Raw genomic sequence first — 27,431 nt, forward strand, 5'->3', positions numbered from 1 at the left:
ACTGCAACAAAAACTGAATTTTATTATATATTCCCTCTCTACCAGGAAACTCAAAACCCTTTATAGATAACTTTACAATGACATCTCAAATACAATAAGGAGGTTGGTAGATATTATTTCCTGTTATCAACAAACAGATATTCAATAGTGTGGCTATAAACAATCCAATAATAATTCATTATTCTGCTTAGTGCAATTCTTTGGCATGCTTCCACTTTATATTTTAAATTATTTATAATTCAATTTTAAAAGGTTTCTTTCCATTTACATTTATTACAAAATATTGGCTACATCCCCACTGTTAAGTGATACATCCTTGAGCCTATCTGACACCCAAAGACTTGTGCCTCCCACTCTCTCCTTATGTTACCCCTTCCCCCTTCCCTCTGGTAACCACTAGTTTGTTCTCTGTATGAGCCTGCTTCTTTTTTATTATAATCACTAGTTTGCTGTATTTTTTACGTTCCACATATAAGTGATATAATACAATGTATTTCTTCTCTGACTTATTTCACTTAGCATATTACCTTCCAAGTCCACCCACGCTGTTGCAAATGGCAAAATTTCATTCATTGTATGGCTGAGTAATATTATATTGTATATATATATATACCACTTCTCTTTATCCATTCATCTGTTGATAGACACTTAGGTTGCTTCCATATCTTAGCAATTGTAAATAATGCTGCTATGAATATTGGGGTACATTATCTTTTAAAATTTTTGTTTATCTATTTAAATTGGAGGCTAATTACTTTACAATATTGTGGTAGTTTTTGCCTTACACTGACACAAATCAGCCACAGGTGCACATGGACAGACCCAGAAGTGGAACTGCTGGGTCATATGGTGGTTCTACTTTTAATTTTTTGAGAAGCCTCCATACTGTTTTCCACAAGGGCTGCACCAACTTAACATTCCTACCAACAATGCAGAAGGGTTCCCTTTTCTCCATCTCCTCACCAACATTTTTTATTTATGTTCTTTCTGATGACAGCCATTCTGACAGGTGTGAGATGATACCTTATTGTGGCTTTCACTCGCGTTTTCCTGATGATTAGTGATGTTGAGCATCTTTTCATGTGCCTGTTGGCCACCTGCATTTCCTCTTTGGAAAAATGTCTAATTTATTATTCTCTAGACTGAGCGACTTCACTTTCACTTTTATGCACTGGAGGAGGAAATGGCAACCCACTCTGGTACTCTTGCCTAGAGAATCCCAGGGACGGGGGAGCCTGGTGGGCTGCCATCTGTGGGGTCGCATAGAGTCGGACATGACTGAAGCGACTTAGCAGCAGCAGCAGAAAGAATATCCAGGATAAGAGAGATCCAACTATATATCTTAACCTGTTATTTCACTGTGAGAGACAAAGCCTAGAGAATAGAAACTTCTAAAGAAACAACCTACTATTAATGCCTTGGACATTAGTTTACAGTCTACAAAGCACTTTCTCATGCATTTTACCATCTCATATGAAGTTGCCTTCCCATTCTGCACCAAGATGGAAAGCCAAATGCAGCTATCTAAGCCACACAAACACTCATAGAATGCCCAGGGTTGTGCCAATTGCAGTGTATTTAAAAAGAATAAACACAACTTAACTTGTGACATTTGGCCAGGTACACACTTTTTGTCAATCCCATTCCAGCCCCACATCTAGACAATCACCAAGCTATCCTAACCAGACTTATACCATAGTAACCCTTCTTTGCTTTAGTGTACTCCTGCTCTGAATTTTTCCATTACTTCCACTTCAGGCATTCACCTCTTCTGAATACACAAGAACACTCTTTTCCCTCCCTTGTCTTCAAACCCTTGCTCCAGTTACCTCATAAGAATCCTTCTATCTCTGAGTTTCATCTGTGAGCCAAATAACAAATCAGTCTTGAGTGCTGAGTATTAGCAATATGCCCGTGAACCAAGATAAAGAAAACCTGAGGTGGTAAAATGAACTAAGAAAAGGACCACTGGTGCCATGGATCTTGGAAAGCCTTAGAACACCCAGAGTCATTTATGCGTTCATCTTTCCATGTATCACCATGAGCAATGACCACATGGTGGAAAGATAAAGGTGAAAAACTCATGGTCCCTTTTCTCAAGCTCTTCTGAGTATAGTCCACAAACAGTCCCTTTCGAAAGTTTCCACCAAGTTCTCATCCTCATTCATAAAGCTGCTTTCCCATCAAAATACATTTTTTAACGGGTTCATCTGTGTTGCTTCCTTTAACAGGACAACTAGTATTATAGCAATACTTGTTCTGTTTGAACATTTTTCATTTCACAGTTACAAAGAGAATATCAACTATATAGCTATTTATATGGGATATAGCCAGACTCGTTGTCTAGCCCAGGGAGTGTAACAACCCATAACAAAGCAAGCAGCACAGAACCTGGCTCATGTAAGGACTCAATAAAGGTTGGCTCCTCACCCCTTCCTAGTTTCACTCAGCAGATTTTCAATCTTATTTTTAAGATGTGACTCCTACCATGCACCATTCTTAATCATAGGAAACAAAATATATCTAGAAGCACAAATGAATAAGGCAGTATATTAGAGGATTTTCATTGTTCAGCACACAAAATAATTGCAGAAGCTAGGAGAAGTATAACTGACATAAGACTGTGTCCAAATAATAACAAGAATAATATAACTTCAATTTTACAGGCATCTGCTGTTCAAAGTGAATGAATAAACAAACCAGTGGATGAATGAATTAACAATGAATGAACACAGTTCAGTCAATGAAATGGACTGGGACCAGGTACATGATATATGGCTGCTAATATTCTTATGTGCTATGCTCAAGGCTCAATGCTAAAGACCTCATTTAGAGCTCAAAATAAAACTATGAAATAGAGATTATTCACTATTCTGTTCTCATATTACAAATGAGGAAAGAGTCTTACAAAGTAATTTGTCCAAGTTTCCCAACAATTGGCAACCTAGAATTTGAACTCAAATCTTCTAAATCCAAAGTTCCTTTCATCTTATCAGAGCTGATATCTCTCTTTCAGATATACAATACTTCATGGAGAAAAAAGTATTTCAGTAAAATTGGCAATAAGGCAAATTTCTGTAATGCTAACACTATGTTCACGCTGGCTTCTCATATAAACTTAGAAATGTTTTCTATGGTTAGAGAAGGGAAATATGCAAATATATGAACTAAATTAATTATGCTTAATTATTTCTAATCACTTCAAATTATGTTTCTATGAAGTTTCATAATCCCTGACAATATTGTTCTTAAGAGTGCCCCAATCAAATATTTCTTCCATTACTCTATCCTTCCATACAGACAAGTATTTTTTCCATGTAGGTAGAACCCCAAGTTCCATCCTTAGAGATAATATGAGGCATTTAGCTCAGCAAATTCCTTTGTTTGAAGTTTCAAGTTATGTTACACAAATTGGCTTCCAAAGCAGTCAATTTTTGGACTCCTAACATTCTTTGTATAGATTTACTCTACAATAGGTCTTCACTGGTGGTCCAGTGGTTAAGACTCTGTGCTCCCACTGCAGTGGGCACAGGTTTGATGCCTAGTCAAGGAAGTTCTGTATGCTGCGCATCACAGCCATACTTTACAATATGGACCAGAATAACCTTCTTTAAACTCTTCCCCTAAGAAAATGGATCAAAATGAATTAAAATTTTGGAACTTCATAAATATTTCAAGGTAATCTTTATAATTTAGAGTCAGTAAACACAATTCTAAATCTTATAAGAAATTACCACATATATTCCAAAATCATTTCCTAAAGGACAGTGTTACTTCTGAGTCACCACAACCAACTGACATTGATTTTCATCCATTCAGCAAATACATACTAAGCATATGTTAGGTCCAAACACTCACTGTTCAAGATCCTGAGGACCCACGAGAAGGCAGACAAATCATAACAACGAATGAGGTCCCTATTCTCACGGAGTTTACAATCACATGGAGGAAAACTATGAGAATGCAATAAACAAGAACTACTGCAAACAGGGCTAAGTAATATACAGAGAACCCAAATCTGGTGACATTTATAGTGACTGGTCACTGTGGATTGGATCATCAGGGAAAACCTCTGAAAAGAAGTGAATTTAAGCAAAGGTGTGAATAGTATAAACATGACTGCATAAAAATCAAGTGGGAAAACATTACAGATTGAGGACACAGCTAGTGCAAAGGCCACAAGGCAAGAACAAGCAAAGCAAGTTTAAGAATGAAGACAGTGACCTGAAGAAAGTGGCAAAGTTCAGACAGGAGGGGTAGGAAGGGGTCATGTCATCAGATTTTGTAAGCCAGGATAACATATTTTGATTTTAAGTGAAATGGAAAGCCACTGAAGGAAGCCACATATAAGCTGGACTTGTATTTACTAAGAATTAGAATTCCCTGGTGGCTCAAATGGTAAAGAATCTGCCTGCAACACAGGAGCTGCTGTGGCTGCTAAGCTGCTTCAGTTGTGTCCAACACAGTGTGACCCCACAGACAGCAGCCCAACAGGCTCCCCCGTCCCTGGGATTCTCCAGGCAAGAACACTGGAGTGGGTTGCCATTTCCTTCTCCAATGCATGAAAGTGAAAAGAGAAAGTGAAGTGCTCAGTCATGTCTGACCCTCAGCAACCCCATGGACTTCAGCCTACCAGGCTCCTCTGCCATGGGATTTTCAGGGCAAGAGTACTGGGGTGGGTTGCCATTGTCTTCTCCAGCAATACAGGAGACCCAGGTTCAATCTCTGGGTCGGGAAGATCCCCTGAAGAAGGGAATGGCTACCCACTCCAGTATTCTTGCCTGGAGAATCCCATGGACAGAGGAGCCTGGCAGGCTACAATCCATGGATCAAAAAGAGTTGGACACGACTGAGTGACTAACTCTTTCTTTCAAGTCCGTGTATTTGCTTGGTTATAGACTCTGCACTCGATGAAAATTATCCCAAGGCACTGAAGCAGAGTTCTGGAGCTAGAAAGGATCTTAAGGAATAAAAGTAAAGTCGCTCAGTAGCGTCTGGCTCTGCGACCCCATGGACTGAAGCCTACTACCAGTCTCCTCCATCCACGGAATTTTCCAGGCAAGAGTACTGGAGTGGGTTGCCATTTCCTTCTCCAAAGCTATCATTAAACATATACAGAAACTAAGAGTCTAAAAAAAAAAAAAAACAGAAAAGCATCATTCAGATTGCTTCATTACGACTGAGAGAAATGTCTCCAAAAGTAAAGGCAACTCAGATGTCTGGGATCTATCCTCAACTCAAAGCTGACAACCATAAAATTGTCCTTTTATGTGTTCATAAATTGGACCACCATGGATTAGATACGTATGACTCACCATGGAATTTCTTAAATTTTTGTGACAGTTTCTGACTTCTATCTAAAGCTGAAAACTTAAGTAAGGTACATAGCCAGTAATGTGTTTGATCAATTCCATTGTTCTAATCCCAACTCACTGAGTACACCACAGCTTGGAGACTGATTCAGGAGGTGAATAGTAAGGAACCACTACGTGCAAGAAGTACAGTGGAAAATGAAGAACCAGAGTCTAGCAGTCTAGTATGTATATGGAAAGAGAGACACATTTATACAAACACTGAAACATATTGGATTGGCCAAAAAGTTTGTTTGGGTATTATTATAATACCTTATGGAAAAACCTGAAAGAAATATTTGGCCAACAAAATATATGAAACATACACAACCATAATTAATACAAGGTAAAAACTTTCCAAATGCCTCTCAGATAATGTACAGTGAAAACTGGAGGAAGTATCACATTCAGTTGAGAGAATCAGAAGGCAGCATTCAAGCTAGTCCTTGAAACATGGATGGGATCTACAGGTGGGAAAAAACATTTTAGACAACAGGTACATCAGGGGCAAAAAACCTAAGTTAACTACAACAAGGCCCTCATGATAAGAAATCCAGAGTGTTAATTAAGTTTAGAGCAACTATTTCCAATACGAAAATATTTAAATCTGAACTGCGCCTAAAGCTATGTATATTTCTACTCAGTAATGTAAGAGTTTTGCATCTGTATTTATCATCTTAACACCAAAAAAGAGTTCTATGACAAAAACAATCAAACTTAGGTTAGACTATTATATTTGCTTTCCAAAGGGAATACGGTGAAGATCGCTCAGTCATGTCCAACTCTTTGCGACCCCATGGACTGTAGCCTACCAGGCTCCTCTGTCCATGGGATTTTCCAGGCAAGAGTACTGGAGTGGACTGCCATTTCCTTCTCCAGGGAACTTCCCAACCCAGGGATCGAACCCGGGTCTCCCATACTGTAGACAGACGCTTAAACGTCTGAGTCAAGGAATACAATAGAATTTAAAAGATCTTTGAAAACTTGTTTTCCAGGAAACAGAAAAAGAACTGGAAAATCACTTAAGCTTCTTGGTACAAAAATGTCGAAAGATATACATTTAAGAAAGGTGCAAAGTGTTTCAAATTCAGCATCTAAAAACCTCAGAACAAGGGAAGATGAGAATGTGCTGTCACCACCACAATATATAGCAAGTTACAGGGCTATTTTTTAAACATTAATCTATGCTATTGCTTTTTCTCGAATAACGGACTGCATGACTGCTCCTAACTACAATTAATGTTCTGCCCTTTTGGAAAAGCATTGCTTTAGGATAATTAATTCACTTGAAAACTGACAGGTAACAATATAATTTAGGGTTTTCAAAAATCTTATTAAAAGTTCATTATACTTTCAATAAATCATAGAACTACTTTAACATTCTTCTATCCAACTCAAGGCAGAACGTCACAAATGAATTTCAAAGCTAACCACTGTGTTCCTAATATGTTTGTTTTCTCCTTTGTCTTTCCTAAAATTCATTTTTCATTGTACGATTTAAATTTTAAAACTCCAAACAAACAAAAGTCAGAACCACATGACTTCACAGGTGAATTCAATCAAACATTTAGAGAAGAGTTAACACCTGTTCTCCTCAAACTCTTCCAAAATAACTGCAGAGTAAGGAACACTTCCAAACTCATTCTATGACCAACATCACCCTGACACCAAAACCATACAAAAATATCACAAAAAAAGGAAATTACAGGCCAATATCACAGATGAATATAGACACAAAAATCCTCAACAAAATACTAACAAACTGAATCCAACAATACATTAAAAGGATCACACACCATGATCAAGTGGAATTTATCCCACGGATACAAGGATTTTTCAATATCTACAAATCAACCAGTGGTGTCAGCTTGCCTAAGGAAGGAGGCCTAGGCCACCCACAGCTTCCTAAAAGCGGCTCTAGCTTCTGCTGCCTCTTCGGGGACACATACCTTCATCATCACAAGAAAAGCAAACACCACAGGGCCTAGGAACAGCAAAATGAGTCCCTCTAGAACCCATTTAGATCTCGCTGGGAGGACAAGTTCCACATAGGAGGGGACTTCTCCCTTCACCTTCTCACAGAAGTAGCAGAGAGAGATGAGTCTCTGTGCGCTTCTCTTTTACCTTCCTTTATGACTAAAACTACATAAAACTACAAATGAAAACAGAAGTCCAGCATCACTGGGATAAATGGTCTCAGGTTCCATCATGTGTCTAATGAGATTCAGTGCAGATGGCCTTTTCATCTTCATATTTTCTCTATCTCTATTAGCCTAAGTGAGTTAACGATGCTAATACAAATTAACAAAGGAGTTTGAGAAAAAGATTTAATGTTGGGAGAGGACCTAACGATTTTATTCCTTAAAATTTTTGCATTTTCCCAATTTTGCTCCTTGCCTGTTGTGTATAAAACATTGGTTTGTGGCACTTATGGGCACATGCACACAAATACGCTCACAGACGATTATTTAAACTACTTTAAGAAAAAGGCAAAGGAAGAAGGGGCAGTAGGAGATGAGATGATTAGATAGCATCACCAACTCGATGGACATGAATTGAGCCAACTCTGGGAGATAGTGGAGGACAAAGGAGCCTGGCGTGCTAAAGTCTATGGGGTCTCAACTTAGTGACTGAACAACAACAAAGAAAATGTAGTATTACAAATGAGTATTACAAGTATTACAAAGACCCTCATGCTCGGAAAGACTGAAGGCAGGAGGAAAAGGGGACGACAGAGGATGAGATGGTGGGATGGCATCACTGACTTGATAGACACGAGTTTAATCAGGTTCCAGCAGTTGAAGATGGACAGGGAAGCCTGGTGTGCTGCAGTCCATGGGGTCGCAAAGAGCTGGACAGACTGAATAACTGAACTGAACAAATGTGTGTTCTGAAATAAAAAATTTAAATGTGCATTAAATGAGAAAGGTTCACATTTTTTAAGCCTCAAAATGAATTCTTTGGGAGAAAAAGAATCAAACCACTTACCAACAAATATAAGATTTCATTGCCATATATATTCAAGCAACTTCTTAAAATAACAAAACTTTGGGACTAGAACTTATCTTAGAGATATATTTGCCACAAGCAAGGAGCCAGTATTGTAATGAGCAGCCACTCATAATAGATGAAAAGCCAGAAAGCCATTATCACTAGGAAAACTGAATCCAAGGGCTGAACAGCTCCTATCCATTTGGCAACATGATTCTACAACGCAGATTCCACGGGGCAGCCCAGGAATAACATCCCAAGGGATATTACAAAACAAATATAAATATGAACATGAGTTCAAGTTAAAGTAATCAAGATTTCCATTTAAAAGCACAAGTACGTAACAAAATGTGTACATTACCTCGTGTTCTAAAAATTATTTTAGTGTAGTTAACAACACACAGGAAAATGCATTTCCAGACTCTGACTCTCTGATTATGTAAATCACACACTAAGCAGAATGCATATATATTCAGTTAAGACTGAAAGGATTTCCCAAATTACTGTCAACTTTAAAAAAAGAAAAAGAGTTTTCTAACGATTCCCACAAGTATTTCCAGACTTCAAGAACTATAGCCCTTCCTGCAAAATATACTTTGGGTTCTTGATTTGTCTCTGGGGTGTTACTGCTGGTGTCTGTTTTCTTTGTGGTTGTTTTTTAATGATTCAGTTGGCTGGTTGCAAGTTTAAGATCCTGTTCTAATTACCTTGGGCACTTACAACCGTGGATACAAGACCTGCGGGGCTCCCTTCTTAGCATGTGGAGCTTTATCTAAGATCCTGAACATGACTAGTTACCAAAGCCTTATGCAAACGGGGACAAGGAGAGAGACAAGGGCTGAGATCATTAAAAATCATCATAAATTCCAGATTTCCTGTCTCTCCTTTTGTCCCTGTGACATTCCCTCTGGTAACCTGACACGTCATCTATAGCCCTGATGGTACCTTCGAGAATCTCTCTCCCGTCTATAAGAGAGTGACGCCGCTATCCCCGCAACTCGAAACTCTGCGTGGGGGGGGGGGGGGGTGTCAAATCTCGGCAATGCGGGGTCGACTCCTTCGGGGGGCTTCGCTGATGGGTAGCACCCTCACGGGGGCGCCCGCGACCCGCGGAGTCGCGCGGGTGTCGGGAGGGACACCTCGTCCGACTACACTTCGGATGTTCGGCACTGGCGGCAGACAGCGTGTGAGACGGACACGGTCCAACTCTGAGGAGCCCTCGGGGTTCACACGCAGACAGCCGAGGGGGCGTCCGCGGGGAGTCCCTCGCTCCCGACCTCCGTACCCTCAGTCGCCCGCCGACAAGCACCTCAGGCGGAGGAGCGGTAACCTCCTGGCTCGGGCCGCCTCACGGCGTGGCGCCTCCTCCACAGGGTCACCGGGCCGCGGGGCCGGGAAGGCCGCCGGCCGCCCTCGCACGTCCAGTCGACCCCGCCGCCCGGGCCCCCAGGCTAAGGCGCCGAGCCCTCGCCTGCTGGCCGCGGGCGTCCGGTGCGCGGGCGCCGGCGCGTCCCCGAGCGCGCGCCCCGCCACCCCCGCCAGTCGCGGCCCCGCGCGAGTTGCACTAACTTTCCGGGGCGGGGGAAGGGCGAGCGCCGCGGGCCCGGCTGCCCGGGCCTTACCTGTGCTCAAGTTGTCGTTGATTTTCAAGGGCACCCGCAGGATGTAGACCAGGAAGAGGACGATGAAGAACCATACGGTCCAGAGATAAGTCCAAGACCAAACTATGCAGGACTTGAGCTGCTCCAGAAAGCCCGTGCCCGCTTCAGCCATTTTTCGGCGCTGCTCTCTGCTGCCGCGGCTCTCGGTGTCTGCCGGGATGATTCACCGGCCCGGAGGCGCCGCTCGCGCCGCCGCCGCCGCCGAGGCCCGGGCGCCCCCGGAGGCCGCCCGGGACTCGGGCGCGGCGGGAAATCGCGCGCGGGCCTCGGGCGCCTGGCCTTTCTTTCCCAGCCTTATTACTAACTCTCTGAAGGCCCCTACAAGTGGCTTTCGTGGAAGGATCACGTGGCTCCTGCCCTTCACGTTCTGATGCCATTTATATTATGCTAATATTTAGAAAGAAAAGCCAAGTGGCCTACTGAGGGAAACCCTTGACATGTTCACGGTAACTGACTTATGCTGAGGGCTTCCTATTATGTTTGTACAATCTCACCTAATCTTCAACAATCCCCATTATATAGATAAGGGAAACTGAGGCACAAAGTGGTTGAGCAATTTACCTTCAGCTGGAGCCAAAATTCATTGGCAGCATGATGAATGCTAGTGCCCGAGGTCTTAAAACCAATGCTCTACTCCTTTCTCTCAGAATTTAGATTCAGAGGGATGAATAAATCCGGAGCACTCAGAAAAAAATAGATGTAATCCTGTCACCGATTAATAGGCCTGAAAATAAATCATTCTGTTAAACGAGATTTGGGTTGCATGCTATTTACCTTTGTTTTGCCTTCCCTAAAGCCATACCGGGGGTTTTGAAAGAAATCTTCACAAAAAGAGTGTTTATCTTCGAATTTCGGGGGCGATGACAGTTCAAAAAACTCTCAACCTGTTTTTAATATATAACAGTTTTCTGGGATAATTTTGGCTTACTCTGAATTGGCTACTTTATTTTTTTAATTAATTTATTTTACTTTACAGTATTGTATTGGTTTTGCCATACGTTGACTTGAATCCGTCATGAGTGTACATGTGTTCCCCATCCTGAACCCCCCTCCCAAACCCCTCCCCATCCCATCCCTCTGGGTCATCCCAGTGCACCAGCCCCAAGCATCCTGTATCATGCATCAAACCTGGACTGGAGATTCATTTCACATATGATATTTTACATGTTTCAGTGCCATTTTCCCATATCATCCTTCCCTCACCCGCTCCCACAGAGTCCAAAAGACTGTTCTATACATCTGTGTCTCTTTTGCTGTCTCGCATACAGGCTTATCGTTAGCTTTCTTCTAAATTCCATATATATGCGTTAGTATACTGTATTGGTCGGAGAAGGCAATGGCACCCCACTCCAGTACTCTTGCCTGGAAAATCCCATGGATGGAGGAGCCTGGTGGGCTACAGTCCATGGGGTCGCTAAGAGTCGGACATGACTGAGCGACTTCACTTTCACTTTTTCACTTTCATGCATTGGAGAAGGAAATGGCAACCCACTCCAGTGTTCTTGCCTGGAGAATCCCAGGGGCAGGAGAGCCTGGTGGGCTGATGTCTATGGGGTCACACAGAGTCAGACACGACTGAAGTGACTTAGCAGTAGTAGTAGCAGCATACTGTATTGGTGTTTTGCTTTCTGACTTACTTCACTCTGTATAATAGACTCCAGTTTCATCCACCTCATTAGAACTGATTCAAATGCATTCTTTTTAATGGCTGAGTAATACTCCATTGTGTATGTGTACCACAGCTTTCTTATCCATTCGTCTGCTGATGGACATCTAGGTTGCTTCCATGTCCTGGCTATTATAAACAGTGCTGCGATGAACATTGGAGTACACGTGTCTCTTTCAATTCTGGTTTCCTCAGTGTGTTTGTCCAGCAGTGGGATTGCTGGGTCATAAGGCAGTTCTATTTCCAGTTTTTTAAGGAATCTCCACACTGTTCTCCATAGTGGCTGTACTAGTTTGTGTTCCCACCAACAGTGTAAGAGTGTTCCCTTTTCTCCACACCCTCTCCAGCATTTATTGCTTGTAGACTTTTGGATAGCAGTTAATTGGCTACTTTAAACAATAATTATAAACTTTTTTTAATCTGTACTGAGTACAATGTTGTCTTCACCAAATAAAATTTTCTTGTCTTTCTGTCCATAAATAATTTCACTTTCTATGTATTGGATGGTAATGATGCAGTTGAGGTAATCCACAGCCAAGACATTTTTGGAATTAGCATTCAGCAGAATATTTTATTATAAATTTTGTTTTGCTTACTTGTCATTTCCTCCATAATAAAACAAGCTCCTTTAACTTTTTGCATGTATTTTACATATTATGGCTTACATAATACAACTACTTTTACATTTTCACTAATTCCAAGCCTCAATTCCAGCTACTGGTATCTCCAATACATTTGATCTACTAAAGCAGTGAGATACTGGAAAGGATAAGAGAAAATGATACACCAGTACCGTTTTATAGATATTTATTGCAGCATTTTGGAGAAGGCAATGGCACCCCACTCCAGTACTCTTGCCTGGAAAATCCCTTGGACAGAGGAGCCTGGTGGGCTACAATCCATGGGGTCGCTAGGAGTCGGACATGATTGAGCGACTTCACTTTCACTTTTCACTTTCATGCATTGGAGAAGGAAATGGCAGCCCACTCCAGTGTTCTTGCCTGAAGAATCCCAGGGACGGGGGAGCCTGGTGGGCTGCCATCTGTGGGGTCACACAGAGTCCGACACAACTGAATCGACTTAGCAGCAGCAGCATTGCAGCATTTACAAAACAATTTTTTATCTAACAATGGTGCCTGGATTCTCAGTAGAATAAAACATGAGAGCATGAAACATCTATTTTATGTGATGATTAAGTAACCCACCATATTCCCTGCAATAGGATTATTTAATTTAAGTGAATATCCTGGAGTCTGGCTTTTTGCTGTCAATGAACCTCAGCAATATACGTAAATATGACTCAGTTGAAATAGTTGTCTGACTGTCTGCTAGGCACTCCTGGAGGGTCAGTCTGTCTTACTCATCATTGCCTCTCCCTGGTGTGCAGCCAGAGATGGGGATTGGAGTTGGAGACGTGTCTTTATGGTTGGATGCAGAATTGACTGAGAACAAGACCTCTTGGGAACTGCAGCTGCTTCAGTATGGCTGGAATGCAGGCTCTATACAGAGCAGTGTCAAAATGGATAAAGCTGGAGAGTGTCTGAATGTGAAGGGCCTTGTAGAAATGCTCAGGTGTTCACAGTTATTTGACATTGCACACACTAATCCAAATGACCAAGATTTATGTAAGTGGCAATTACACACCAAAGAGGTAGAGTTGACATAACTTGGTTACTGATAGGATAGGCAGGGAAAGAATAAAGAGTGAAGGGTGGCTATTGAGTGGGATCATTCATGAAATAGTGACACCCCAGATATGTCCCTTAATTGGTTGATCATCTCTCAGTGGGCTGGCACACAGTCACCCCAAGCTCATCATATCCAAAAGTGAACTAATTACTTCCTCACCATCAACTTACCCTTCTAAAATTCCATCAGGGGATGGGTGTCACCCTCCCAGCTCGCTAATTCAGGACTCTGAGGATCACATCATCTAGACTCCTCCCCCTCCCTCACCTCCTTTCCTCTTCACATTCAACTGGGGGCATCAATACGTCAAGGTATGTGTCAGATACGTCGCTTTTCTCTCTTCCCCTTCAATAGCTTTTAGTTTCTCCAGTCTGATCATCTCTCACAGAGAACAAGTCAGTTGGGCTCCTTGACTCGTTTCCCCACCAGCAGAACAACCACCACCACCTGCCCTCACCACCCCCTGAATCCACCTTCTTCCACATTTCCTTAACAGAGTTACCTCGAAAGCACAAACCTGAGGCTCCTTCCGCTCCAGTCCTAAAGGATAAACTGTAGATAGTACATAAGACCTTTTGTAGGGCACTCCTATCAACCTGTTTAGCCTCATATCCCACCCTAAACACTTCTTACCACCAGCATTTTGGAAAACATGCTATTCTCTTTGGAGCTGCTCCACAGGACCTGCCTGTAGCATACTTATTTGTGAGCATACTTATTTGTGCTATCCTTCCCACCTTAACCTTCTCTCTTTGCCACAACTTATTTAGAGATGTACTTAAAATATTATCTCCTGTGTGACACCAGCTCCCTCCCCATCCTAGAGTTCTCTCTTCCCTGAGTTTGCAGCACCACAAAGCATATGGTGGGCTCTAAAAGCACAGGCTTAAAGCCCTGCAATAACAGGCTTTACTCCTGGCCCTGCGAATAATAGGATGCACTTTACAAGTTAGTAACTTTCCCTGAGTCACTTTGTTCACCTGCAGAAGGGTTATACTTGTATCTGTTACATTTGTTGTCCTGTAGTTGCTAAGTTGTGTCCAACTCTTTGCAACCCCATGGACTGTAGCCTACCAGGTTCCTCTCCTCTGTCCATGGGATTTCCCAAGCAAGAGTACTGGAATGGGTTGCCATTTCCTTCTCCAAGGGATCTTCCTCACCCAGGGATCGAACCCACACCTCCTGCTTGGCAAGAGGATTCTTTACCCCTGAGCCACCTGAGAAGCCCCCCTGTGACATTTGTCCCGATGAGATGCCTACCAGAAATGCTTAGCACAAAGCCTAGTTGATGTCTTTCCTCTCTGTTTGCAAACTGAGGCCTTTACAGTTAAATAATTTGTTGTTTTATTTTAGACCTCTTTACCTCTTAGTACAATAGTGCTGTATCTGGCACACAGTACCTGCTCAATAAATATTACTATTTAGAGAATATTGTATGAAGGAATAAAAAATGAATTACATCAAAAGAAATTCCAAATCTTACAAAGAATACTATACTTGGATTTACTTCAGGGATGAGAGTTAAGATTTGGCCTTCCACCATATGGTGAGCTTCCTTGAAAGTTTGTTTCTGAAGGTGTAACCACCTGTGGATTATCTAATAGGACTTAAATGACCGTTTATGGTAATTATGCTGTAACAACATATTACTAAATTCCTTTATATTGGTTTATATGTTTTGGTTAAACTATCTGAATTGAGTAAGAAACCAAGGAAAGGAAACCAAGTAACCAAGTTAAGGAATAACTTAAAATTACTTCTCTATTAGAAGGGGAAATATTGTATGATATTGCTTATATGTGGTATCTAAAAAGAAATGATACAAATGAACTTACAAAACAGCGACTCACAGACTTGGAGAATCAACTTATGGTTTTGGAGGGTTGGATGGGGGGTTTGGGGGAAGGGATAGTTGGGGAGTTTGGGATGGACATGTACACACCGCTATGTGTAAACTGGATAGCTGACAAGCTCCTACTGTATAACACATGGAACTCTGCTCAATGATCTATGGCTGCCGGACAGGAGGGGAGTTTTGGAGGAGAATGGATACAAACGTATGTATGACTGTGTCCCTTCCCAGTTCACCTGAAACTATCACAAGATTGTTTGATAATTGGCTATAACAATAAAAAATGAAAAGTTTTTTTAAAAAAATTACTTCTCTGTTGCTTCTTGTATTGTTTTGTAAGTGGTGTTTGGAAATATATATGCATATGTTGGCTATCATAATTTTATGCTTTGTTATAAGTTTAATATATCTTTGTAAATGATTTTCGGAGTTTATCTGAGGTTTAAATGCAAGAAATAACTTCTGATTCGGCGGGGGCAAGTGTTTAAAATAAACAAAAAATCTCACCCATGTTCATTGGTTGAATTTATGAATTAGTCAATATTCTATGTTCATGAATACCATCCTCAGTGGTTATCCTTACTTAACTATTTAACTGAAAGTGAAGTCGTTCAGTCATGTCCAACTCTTTGTGACCCCATGGACTGTAGCCTACCAGGCCTACCAGGCTCCTCTGTCCATGGAATTTTCCAGGCAAGAGTACTGGAGTGGGGTGTCATTTCCTTCTCCAGAGGATCTTCCCAACCCAGGGATTGAATCCGGGTCTCCAGCATTGCAGGCAGATGCTTGAGCCACCAGGGAAGCCCAGCTATTTACCTAGAACTGAGTAAATGCAAATTTAACTTAGTTTAGTTTTGAGAGACAGTCGAACAGACATATGGATTTAGAGGGAATTTGCCATTTCTACCTTTTGCTGCTGCTGCTGCTAAGTCGCTTTAGTCGTGTCCGACTCTGTGCGACCCCAGAGAGGGCAGCCCACCAGGCTCCACTGTCCCTGGGATTCTCCAGGCAAGAACACTGGAGTGGGTTGCCATTTCCTGCTCCAACGCATTAAAGTGAAAAGTGAAAGTGAAGTCGCTCAGTCGTGTCCGACTCCTAGCGACCACATGGACTGCAGCCTACCAGGCTCCTCCATCCATGGGATTTGCCAGGCAAGAGTACTGGAGTGGGTTGCCATTGCCTTCTCCGATTTCTACCTTTTAAAACAACATAATTTCTCATAGAGTACTGAAGAGATAAAATTTCAATAATCCTTGTACGGTTGAAAAAGAATTCTTCAGTTCTCCCCAAGATGTAATACTGCATATTTAAGGAAGGATGCGAATATGGTTTTTCCTGTGGTCATGTATGGATGTGAGAGTTGGACTGTGAGGAAGGCTGAGTGCTGAAGAATTGATGCTTTTGAAATGTGGTGTTGGAGAAGACTCCTGAGAGTCCCTTGGACTGCAAGGAGATCCAACCAGTCCATTCTGAAGGAGATCAGCCCTGGGATTTCTTTGGAAGGAATGATGCTAAAGCTGAAACTCCAGTACTTTGGCCACCTCATGCAGAGTTGATTCATTGGAAAAGACTCTGATGCTGGGAGGGATTGGAGGCAAGAGGAGAAGGGGACGACAGAGGATGAGATTGCTGGATGGCATCACTGACTCGATGGACATGAGTCTGAGTGAACTCTGGGAGTTGGTGATGGACAGGGAGGCCTGGCATGCTGCGATTCATGGGGTCGCAAAGAGTCGGACACGACTGAGCGACTGATCTGGTCTCTGATCTGATAGGTAACCCAGCTGTTTAGCATAGCTGCCATTCATTCTTTATTTGTTTATTCAAATCAAGAAATATTTATTGAGCATTTATTGTGAGTTAGGCCCTGTAATCGGAGAAGGCAATGGCACCCTACTCCAATACTCTTGCCTGGAAAATCCCATGGACGGAGGAGCCTGGTAGGCTGCATCCATGGGGTCGAGAAGAGTCGGACACGACTAAGCGACTTCACTTTCACTTTTCACTTTCATGCATTGGAGAAGGCAATGGCAACCCACTCCAGTGTTCTTGCCTGGAGAATCCCAGGGATGGGGGAGCCTGGTAGGCTGCCGTCTATGGGGTCGCACAGAGTCGGACACGACTGAGGCGACTTAGCAGCACCAGCAGCAGCACTTCCATAAAATTGATACACACACACATGATTATCTTACAGTGAAAAGTCCACAATGACTAGACGTAGATATTATGTGTTGAATTACAATCACATTTACTTTTGCTCCCTAATTCCTTAAGAAAGATATGCAAAACCTCCTGTTTGACCACTCCCAATTTGCCTTGATTCACAGATCTAACATTCCAGGTTCCTATGCAACATTGCTGTTTACAGCATTGGACTTTACTTCCATCACCAGTCACATCCACAACTGGGTGTTGTTTTTGCTTTGGCTCTTCTCTTTATTCTTTCAGGAGTTATTTCTCCACTGATCTCCAGTAGCTTATTGGGCACCTATCAACCTGGGGAGTTCATCTTTCAGTGGTGATGTACAGGGAAGCCTGGCATGCTTCAGTCCATGGAGTCGCAAAGAGTTGGACATGAATGAGTGACTGAATTGAACTGACTGATGTAAAACCTTTTACAGACATGTCAATACTAAGTGACATTCCTTAACCTTCCTAATTTACTCTAAAAATCAAGCTTATTTTAATAAGAGAGTGAAAGTGAAAGTCGCTCAATCATGTCCGACCCTTTGTGACCCATAGACTGTAGTCCATGGAATTCTCCAGGCCAGAATACTGGAATGGGTAGCCTTTCCCTTCTCCAGGTGATCTTCCTGAACCAGGGACCGAACCCAGGTCTCCCATATTGCAGGTGGATTCTTTACCAGCTGGGCCACAAGGGAAGCCCAATAATACTGGAGTGGGTAGCCTATCCTTTCTCCAGCGAATCTTCTCAACCCAGGAATGGAACCAGGTCTCCTGCACTGCAGGTGGATTCTTTACCAACTGAGCTATCAGGGAAGCTCTTTTAATAAGATAAGTTTTGTTGATACACAGAATAATTCTGATAACAAGAATACAAAATAGAACATGCTCTAGCCAGTGGAGAATGGCTCCCTGTTTTCAAAGAAAAACAGAAAATAAAATTCCTTTGGAAAGAAGTAGACAACCAATACAGTCTTCTTTGTTGTTGCTCAGTTGTCAATTCTCATGCACTGCAGCACGCCAGGCTTCCTTGTCCCTCACCATCTCTTGGAGTTTACTCCTTTACACTGTTGAAATATAATCAGGAGAGGAGACCAGAAAAAGAAAACTGAGATGCAAAAAAAAAAAAATTCTGAGAGATAATAGAGATCAGATATAGTCAAGAAAAATAAGATAGAAACATACATTAAGGAATCCTCTGAAGTTGTCTGATCCTTTGTTTCCTAGACTAACCAATCATAAGAGGTAACATTACCTACTCTATTTAGTCTGTGACCATTTTTACTGTTTTAGTTTTATTCCAGTTTTAACTGAGATATAACTGACATAAAAGTGCTATATAAATTTAAGGTGTATAGCATAAAGATTTGAGTTACATACATCTTGAGATGGCTATCATAAAGTTTACTGAACACCCATCAATTCATATAGATACAAAATTAAATAGAAAAAAAATTGTGTGTGATGATAATTCTTAGGATTTATTTTCTTAACAACTTTTGTATATAATATACAGCAGTGTTAATTATAATCATCATGTTGTACATTACACTCCTAGTTCTTATTTATCTTAATACTCTATTCTTTACAATGCTACTCAATATCTTTTCTCTTGGGAAGATACTATAAGATGGGCTGGTTTTTCAGTTGCACTTTAAATAGTGCAGAAATGATAGCAGTATATTTTCTTTTTAATGTTGACATTCAAGCTTGAGGGTTTTTTTTTTAAATAACACTTTTAATCAAAATAAAAATCCACTGTCTGAAATTTTTTATATGTAAAATATCACTGGTTATCCCAATTTTATTAGTTTATTTTGAAACTGCATATTTTTGGCCCCTGACTAGCTAGCATTTCAGAAACCAGAGTCACATCTACACATCTCTTTGCTAAAAGTTACAGGTTTTCAAAAATACCCAGAACTAGTGACAGCCATCATATAAAATAATTTCTAGAGAAGTACAAAAATAATATGCTATTTACTGGCTAAATGCATGGCATGTTATTTTGTGATTTTGACTTCAAATTTCAAGTTCATGAATAAACCTCCAAAGCAACTGACTCTTCAGTTAAACAATCTGTTGCATTCAGAAAAATCTTGAAATTGGGAGATGGCTGGATGGCATCACTGACTCGATGGACGTGAGTCTCAGTGAATTCCGGGAGTTGGTGATGGACAGGGAGGCCTGGCATGCTGCGATTCATGGGGTCGAAAAGAGTCAGACACGACTGAGCGACTGAACTGAACTGAATGTTATAGAATTACTGGTAGAATTAAGAAAAATGTAGTAGTCATGGAATTAGCTTAAATTTATTTTTACTGACACAGAGCATTTATTCTTTAAATTTTGATAATTCCATTCTTTAACCAAGAGGTATTCCCTTACACTTTGTCAGTTACATTGCATTTTGTTCTCATTTCTAATGTGAAACTGAGGCATGCAAATTAAAGTGAAAATTTCACAATCATCTGGTGTATTTGGCCTGTGTAGAAACCTAATCTAAAAAGAGGGGAAAGAAAATTCAGACTATTTTTATCTAAAAGCACATTTCAGGCTGGTATTAAGTAATACACTTGCCTGCTCCAGAGAAATTAATTGTATTTCTAATATTAATTCTAAGCTCTCTTCTTTGTCTTGAAAAAATTATTCCAGGCTTCCCTTTTATTCTGAGTTGCAATGCTATTGCACAGTTGCTAAATTTAGCACCTTATACACATTTAATTATAACAGGATCTATCTCCTCATTAATAATGACAGTTAATGAATATGGGTTATTACTGAAACTGTGGCTTCCCTTGAGTTTTTCCTCCCTTTCAAAATTATCTTTATAATATTATTTTTATAGTATAATTTTTTCTCTTTGATCAAAGTTTGTCATTCACCCTTTGAGGTAAAGATGTACAAATAATTAAACCAATCTGAATTAACTTGTCAAGTGTGACTGATTGGACACACTCTAGGAAATAACTTGATATGACCTAGATTTAATTATCTGCATTTGGATTTCTCATATACACATATTACACTTTTATCCCAACAGAGGCTCTTATCTTGGGCTATCATGTTTAGATACATTTAACCAAGTATTCTTTATAGACTTATTCATCAGTCTTTCTTCTTTTATCAGATACCCTCCAGAGTCTAACACAGACCTTGAATGCTAAATTGAATTGAAATGATTATGTTATTGAGCTGAAGAGTGAGGGGCTAGGGTTATTTGATTTTTGATTTCTCAAGTTGGTTTTCTAGACTTTAAAAATGTAAGTGCTGTGTGACTTTCATATAAGAAAACACCAAGACATGTAAATGATGGGAATATACTTCTGTTTGAGGAGGAAGCCTCCAACAGACCAGTTAGCTGGCTTCCCATCACTGAGATCACCACATGTTTGGCTGACAGCAGCCTCATCTGTAAAGCGGGAACAATGATAGCTTTTGTTTGTCATGTAGGAAGGGGTCCTTGCAGAAAGTGGGAGGTTGCACAAGGTTTGCTGGGACTTTCTCAGTTTTAAAACTGAAAGTCCTATGTCCAGGGAACCCCCTCAATCACAGCTGGGCAAAATGACCTTTTCTTTAAGTCATAAGATTCTAAGATGCAGGACCTACCCCAGGCAAACTGGGAGGTAGAAGGATGTTTATTTTCCACACTTCTTAGCAGGCCTTCTCTCTTCCTCAGCTGCCTAGTACCTTCATTCTCTTCTCTTGTCTTTTCTCAAAATCTGCTCTTCTACTGATTCATTTACATGTAAACAAAATTTATGTCAACTGAAAAAGTTACTCTTCCAAGTGCTATTAAAAGATACCAGACATCAAAGCTGTAAAATAAAATGATGCTTCTCAATGTCTTCAGGCATCAGCACCTCTTAGGAGTCTAGAACCTTAAGGAGCCTTATTATATGCTGATAAGTTTAATTCCAGCATACAAAGTAAGAATAAATAAATATATCTGTATACTGTACATTTGCAATGAAAAAAATCATAGCTAAGAGCATGTATACATTAAAAAAAACAAGCAGTCAACCAAAAAAAATCTTTACCTTACTGTTTCTTTTGGCTAATTTTTTATTCATCTGTTTTATTGTTTACTAGGACTGGAAAACAAATAACAGCAATAGGCAAAGGTTTAATAAAAATACACTGGAAAGACACTTAAATTTGAGAAACTGTCTATTCTCTCCTCTGCAAATTAAGATTGTCATTTTAGTCTAGTTCACAAGACACCTGAATTCCAAGAAATTATAGATGGATAAACCTGAAGTAAATGAAACTCCAAATCCAGATATTCAGCAGCTATAGTGGGATCTGAATCATGATAAAGTAGAAGCAACATGAAATTTAGTACATGAATATGTAGGTTTAGAGAAATGGTTTCCAAACTTGGGCCAACAGTTAAAACAAGAAAACGTAACTTCCTCCTTTCATCTTAAGATACTACCTGGTAGCTAGGATGTTGAAGCTATAAGGAAATGAGTGGGGAAGACCTATGGCTTACACATGACTATTCATAGCAATCGATATCAACAACAAAAAAACCCAGTGCACATGCTCAAACCGGCTTTGGTCAACTTGAGCCAGAACAGTCACAGTAACATTCAGAAATTAAGAAGATTAGACAAAAATAATGAAGAATCATGACCCTATACACCTTCTGTTAGTAAACTTTTTAGCATACTTCCTTCAGTTAGTTTTTCCATGCACACTGCTTACATTATTCCAATGAGCTTCTAAGTTTATTGCTGCAGACTACTCTTACATATTATTATTAAAAGATTTCTCCATGTTATTATTCTTCAAAAGCATGTTTTTAATGATTGCATAATATTCCACATGACAAAGAATCTTTAAACCATTCCATGACTAAACTTACTCGTATTTTGCTGTTTTGAGTAATTCCATAATGAATATCACTGCATTTATAACTTTTAATTTTTTAATTTAGGGTTATTTTATTGGGATAGATATGCAGAGGTGGATTCAGTTGTCAAGGTTAAGAATATATTCCTTGATATGTGCTGCCCAGCTTCTGTTCAAAAGCAGTTCATAAAAACTCCACTCATCCAGACTATATGAAATCCTAAATGACCATAGCTTTAACTTTATAGCATGGTTTAAAATGATTGTACAACATACATTATGAGTTCTGCCCTGTGATTCAAATAAAATTTTATCTGTGGCGTAAGGAGTATTACTGGTCAGATAGTTCCCTAAATTTCATCATAACTAGATTTTCATTTCCATTTATTTACTCAAAGTTATGTAACAGACATTGTAGGGGAAAACTGGGGAAATATGTCTGTGGACTTGTTAAGAGGAACACGTTTCCATCCTAAATTTCTCATAAACTGTAATAGAAAATAATTTAATGCTCAGAGAACAACACTTTCCATCAGTCCATTAGATAAATTCCAAAATCTGCAAACTTAAGTCATTGTACACTGCAGGCAGTACTTAACTCTGTATCATCAAAATGACACCTCACCCCTTGGAAATCACATTTTACTCTGGCTAGGAAAGAGTCATTAAAACTCCCTCTGAGAAGCAACCTTCCATAGAAACAAGTTTTACTGGTTAAACTACACCCTATGTGTATAATTTTCTAAGGCTGCTGCAACAAATGACCACAAACTTTGTGGGTTTAAACCACACAGAATTGCCCTCTCACAGTTCTCGTGGCCAGACGCCTGAAATCAGGCGTCAGTAGGGCTCTGCTCTTTCCGAAGTAGAGCTCTAGTGGAGAATCCTTTCTTGCCTTTTCCAGCTCCCATTAGCTCTCGTTGGTTTGTGGCAGCATAACTCCATCTCTGTCTCCATCTTTTCATTATCTTCTCGTCTTCTGTTTTGTCTGTGCTAAATCCCCTTTGCCTTTGTCCTATAAGCTTATGTGTTACTGGGTTTAGGATATCCTCAGATAACCCAAGAGGATCTTCATAGTTCGAGATCTTTATGTTAATTATATCTGCAAAGACTATTTTTCCAAATAAATTAATACCCACAGATTCTAGGAATTTAATGTGGACATATCTTTTGGCAGCGGGAGGGGGCAGCCACCATCCAACCTCCATTACATTTACCCTGCAGACTCTTGTCCTCCCTTTTTGAATGGTGAACAACAGTCTGAAGATGTGAAATTTGTTTACAATAAAGAGCTATTTAAACAACAAGATGCTACTGTATAGCACAGGAAAATATATTCAATATCTTATGATAAACCATAATAGAAAATAATATTAAAAATAATGTATATAAAACTGATCACTCTGCTATATAGCAGAAATTAATACAATATTGTAAAACAACTATACTTCAGTTTAAAAAAGGTTTCACCTTATGGCTACAAAAGAAATTAGGTTATTCTAACCAATTGCCAATTTAGATTTTTTTTCACACTGGTCCTTTAAAAAGCTCAAGTCATTAGCAATCATAGAGCATTGCCAATTAACAGAGAAATATGATGTAATACTATTTACTGTTTAATCATTTTCATTCCATTAATCCTGATATTTCCTTTGAGTTTTCCTTTTAAGAGAACTTCTGCCTTCAAAAAATATTTTGCCTTTCTTGAATATGGTAATTCTCTTCGTGATATTATTAAGTTGCTTTTAAAAAAAGTGTGTATGTATAAAATTCGAGAATTTCTAAACATTTCTAAATATCTTATGTTTCACTTTTACTTTATAAAGGAATATATAAGCCATTTGAAGTAATTATACATAATAGACTTTTAAATAAAATTTAGAAAAACCCACTTTAAAATATTGCCTTTGGCTTTTCATCTTATCTAAAAGGTATAAGGATTATTTAAGGAGGTAAAACCCTATCCTTTATGTAATCCTGGACAAGGTACTTTACTTTTCTGAATCCCCATTATTTCATACATCAAGTTAGAACAATGCATCACTCATAGGAGTAAATGAGTTCCTCTGTGTGGCTTCTGGATGTGGGTAAGTGTTAGTTTCCTCTTCCTTCCTGAGGAGCTGGTTATATGGGTCCTTATGAGTTATCTAATTTTTTTTCTTTAATTGCTTCTTTCTGCTATTTTTCCTATTTCCATGGTTTTAGATTTTGGGTTTGCCAGGACCAATGGTAATGCAGTTTAGCCTAAGGGTAAGTAGCAGACCCAGATAAGCAAACAAGTGTGTTCACTGGCTTGAAGAGGGGCTTATTGAAAATAGCCTTCCCAGTAATTCTCCTCAGATGAGCACAGTCCCCATCTTTCATGTAGTCAGGGCTTCTCCCTGCCATTCACTCACCTAGAAAACAAACAGGAATTGAGGAATCTTGTCTGCAAAGGACAATTCACTGTATGGTAGCTTATTTTATACCACATAATCTTGAAAGACAAATAATTAGGATCCAAAGATAAAGGGATCATACTCTAACAGGAAAGATACTACTGGTACAAAGACATTTATAAAATATAGGAATCTTAGAATAATACATATTTTTCTTCTGTATTCATGCTACTGACATGTTTCACTTCATGTATGTTATAAATTTGTCTTGATAAACCCACCACACTACATCATTTTTGCTTAGTCAACTATCTTTTAAAGAGATTTAAATAATAGGACAAAAACCCCAAATCCTTGTGTGTTGATCCATGTAGCCTCCACTTCCAGTGCTATTCATCCCTTTGTATAGTTATACATTTTCAACTGGTATCATTTTCCTTCTGCCTGAAAAAAGTCCTTTAACATTTCTTGTAATGCATGCTGGCTTGTGATAAATTGCTTTGACTTTTTACATCTGAAAAAATTATTTTTTTTCTTCATTTCTGAAAGATGTTTGCCCTGGATATAGAACCACAGGTTGATAGGCTTTTCTTTCGGTATTTTAAAGCTGTTTCTCTACTGACTTCTCACTGCACTGCTTTTAACGAGAAACCGAATGTCATCTTTATCTTTGTTTTTACCATACTTAACACTGTCTTTTCTTTGACTGCTTTTAAAATTTTCTGTTTATCACTGGTTTTAAGTAACTTGGTTACAATGTGCTCTGGTGTCATTGTCTTCAAGTTTCTTAGGTTGAGGGTTCATTGAGATTTTTGTATCTATAGGTTTACAGTTTTCATCAAATTTGGAATATGTTTGGCCATTACTTCCTCAAATATTGCTATTGTTCTCTCTCTCTTCTCTCTTTTGGCCACTTGAAGTTATTCCATAGCTCACTGAGGCTCTGTTACTTTTTCTCACTTTAGCTCCATTTTGGGTATTTCCTATTGCTATGCCTTCAAATCCACTGAGTGCAAATTCAGTGTATTTTTCATTCTAGACAATACAGTTTCCATCCCTAAAAGTTTGAGTCCGCTCTTTATCAAATCTGCTGTGTCTTTAATTTGCCTTTTCAAATGGAGTACAGTAAAAACAATTGTTTTAAAGTCCTTGTCTGCTCCTCTAACATAAGAGTCAGTCTCTGGTGTTTTAATGATTTGATTTTAATCCTCATTATGGGTCATTTTTCCTGCTTCTTTTCATGCCTCATAAGTTTTCACTGGATGCCAGACATTGTGAACTTTGTTTGTTTGTTCTGGGATACAGTTAAGCTATTTAAAAACAACCTGACCCTTTAGGGTCTTGATTCTAACATTTGTTCAATGGGACCAGGGCTGTGCTTAGCTGAGAGCTAGTTATTTCCCAGTACTGAAGAAGGACTCTGGTGAGTAGTCTAGCCAATGTTCTGTAAATTATGAGGTCCTCCAGTTTGGCTGAGGGGAATAGGCAGTATCCTAGCCTCATGTCAGCACTGGGTACTGGTGTCTCTAATGCTTAGTTTAGGGTGCTCTGCTCCCCACACATTTATTGAACAGTACTCGACTGAGTATTTGCGGGGACCCCACTGCAGATTTGCAGGGTTTTCTTTTTGTGTAGCTCTCTCCTAGCTAGCACTCTTCCTTGTGACATTTAGCTACCCTGGTCTCCCCAAACTCTCAGCAGTGTCACCTCAGTTCAGGAGGTCTGCCAGGGTCTGTACTGGTCTCCCTTCCGTGTGACCTGGGAACTTTCTGAAGGCCACAGACTGGTCATTTGTTTTTCAACCATTGAGGGATCACTGTCCGTTATTGCCTTGAGTTCTTAGATCTTGAAAATTGTTGTTTCATATATTTTGTCCCTTTTGTTGTTGTTGCTTCAGGTCTGATGATGAATAGAGTCATAGTTCATTAAAATCTTCCCAAAATAACTATAATAGGATGAATCTTTTAAGACAAGTACCAATCAAATGCTATAAGAATTCAAAAAAGGAGAGACATTGGTTTTCAGGCTTTTTTTGGAGGGAATAGCCTTTGGATCAGGCCTGAAGGTTTGGGTGGACTTGTAGAAAGGGCATACAGGTAGAAATACAGGGGCAATTCAGCAAAGGGATAAGTATGGCATGAAACTGAGCTATACAATATGTGCAGTTTTGTGAAAATGTTTCCAGGAATAATTCTGCATATTTTGTAAGTTATCATAGGATATATTCAGTTCTGTGGATGAAATAGTCTATTGCATTTCAAACAACAGTCCCCTATAGACTATTGTCTCCACAGTATGCAATTATGCTGCCTTCTGTCCAGTTTGTTCGTTCATTCATCATGAAGGGATCACTGAATGCTGGTCAATGTTGTAGGTGTGTGGGCTACACTGGTGAACAAAACAAAGATCTCTGCCCTTCTGGAGCTTGCATCCTAGAACTTACATCCTGTAGGAGTGGGAGGAAAGAGACAATAATCTCTTTCCATATACCTTAATAATTTTCTTTCACTTAATTCCATAAGGTAATGATTTACCTTGCTGAGTGACTTGAGTACTGTTTCTTGCAAATATTCATAGGTGCCCTGAGGAGGTGGAAAGAATTACTATTAAAGAGTATCTAATAAAAATAAACTGTACACTTGTAGGTCTATATTTAGAATTCAAAAATAGCTTTATGTTTTACTGCAGATGAATAGGGCTTTATGAGTGAATAAATAGACTGTGCTAATTATCAGGCATCTATGACTGAAAGAAGAGTATAGTTCTATCCTGTGCACTAAACTGTGCTGACTTAGAAATTCC

General features: G+C 39.7%; 1 protein-coding gene across 8 annotated transcripts in view; it reads right to left on the bottom strand.

Moving 5' to 3' along the window:
• The window catches only part of ST7 (suppression of tumorigenicity 7), a 268,694-nt gene extending 258,365 nt beyond the window's left edge, over positions 1–10,329 (bottom strand). For 6 of the 8 annotated variants that reach the window (XR_009494113.1, XM_005205387.5, XM_005205388.5 and 3 more), the window contains exon 1: positions 9,965–10,329. Coding sequence is in view for 6 of the 8 variants with exons in the window: in XM_005205387.5 (XP_005205444.1) it covers positions 9,965–10,115 (151 nt within the window). In the remaining 2 variants the exon portion in view is untranslated. Of the gene's footprint in view, positions 1–9,651; positions 9,827–9,964 lie in introns of those variants that run through there. The other 2 variants (NM_173961.3, XM_059885378.1) reach the window with 2 other exon arrangements.
• Between the last annotated feature and the right edge of the window lie 17,102 nt (positions 10,330–27,431).

Source organism: Bos taurus, chromosome 4 (assembly GCF_002263795.3).
Source record: "Bos taurus isolate L1 Dominette 01449 registration number 42190680 breed Hereford chromosome 4, ARS-UCD2.0, whole genome shotgun sequence".
In the NCBI taxonomy this organism is placed as follows: Eukaryota; Metazoa; Chordata; class Mammalia; order Artiodactyla; family Bovidae; genus Bos; species Bos taurus.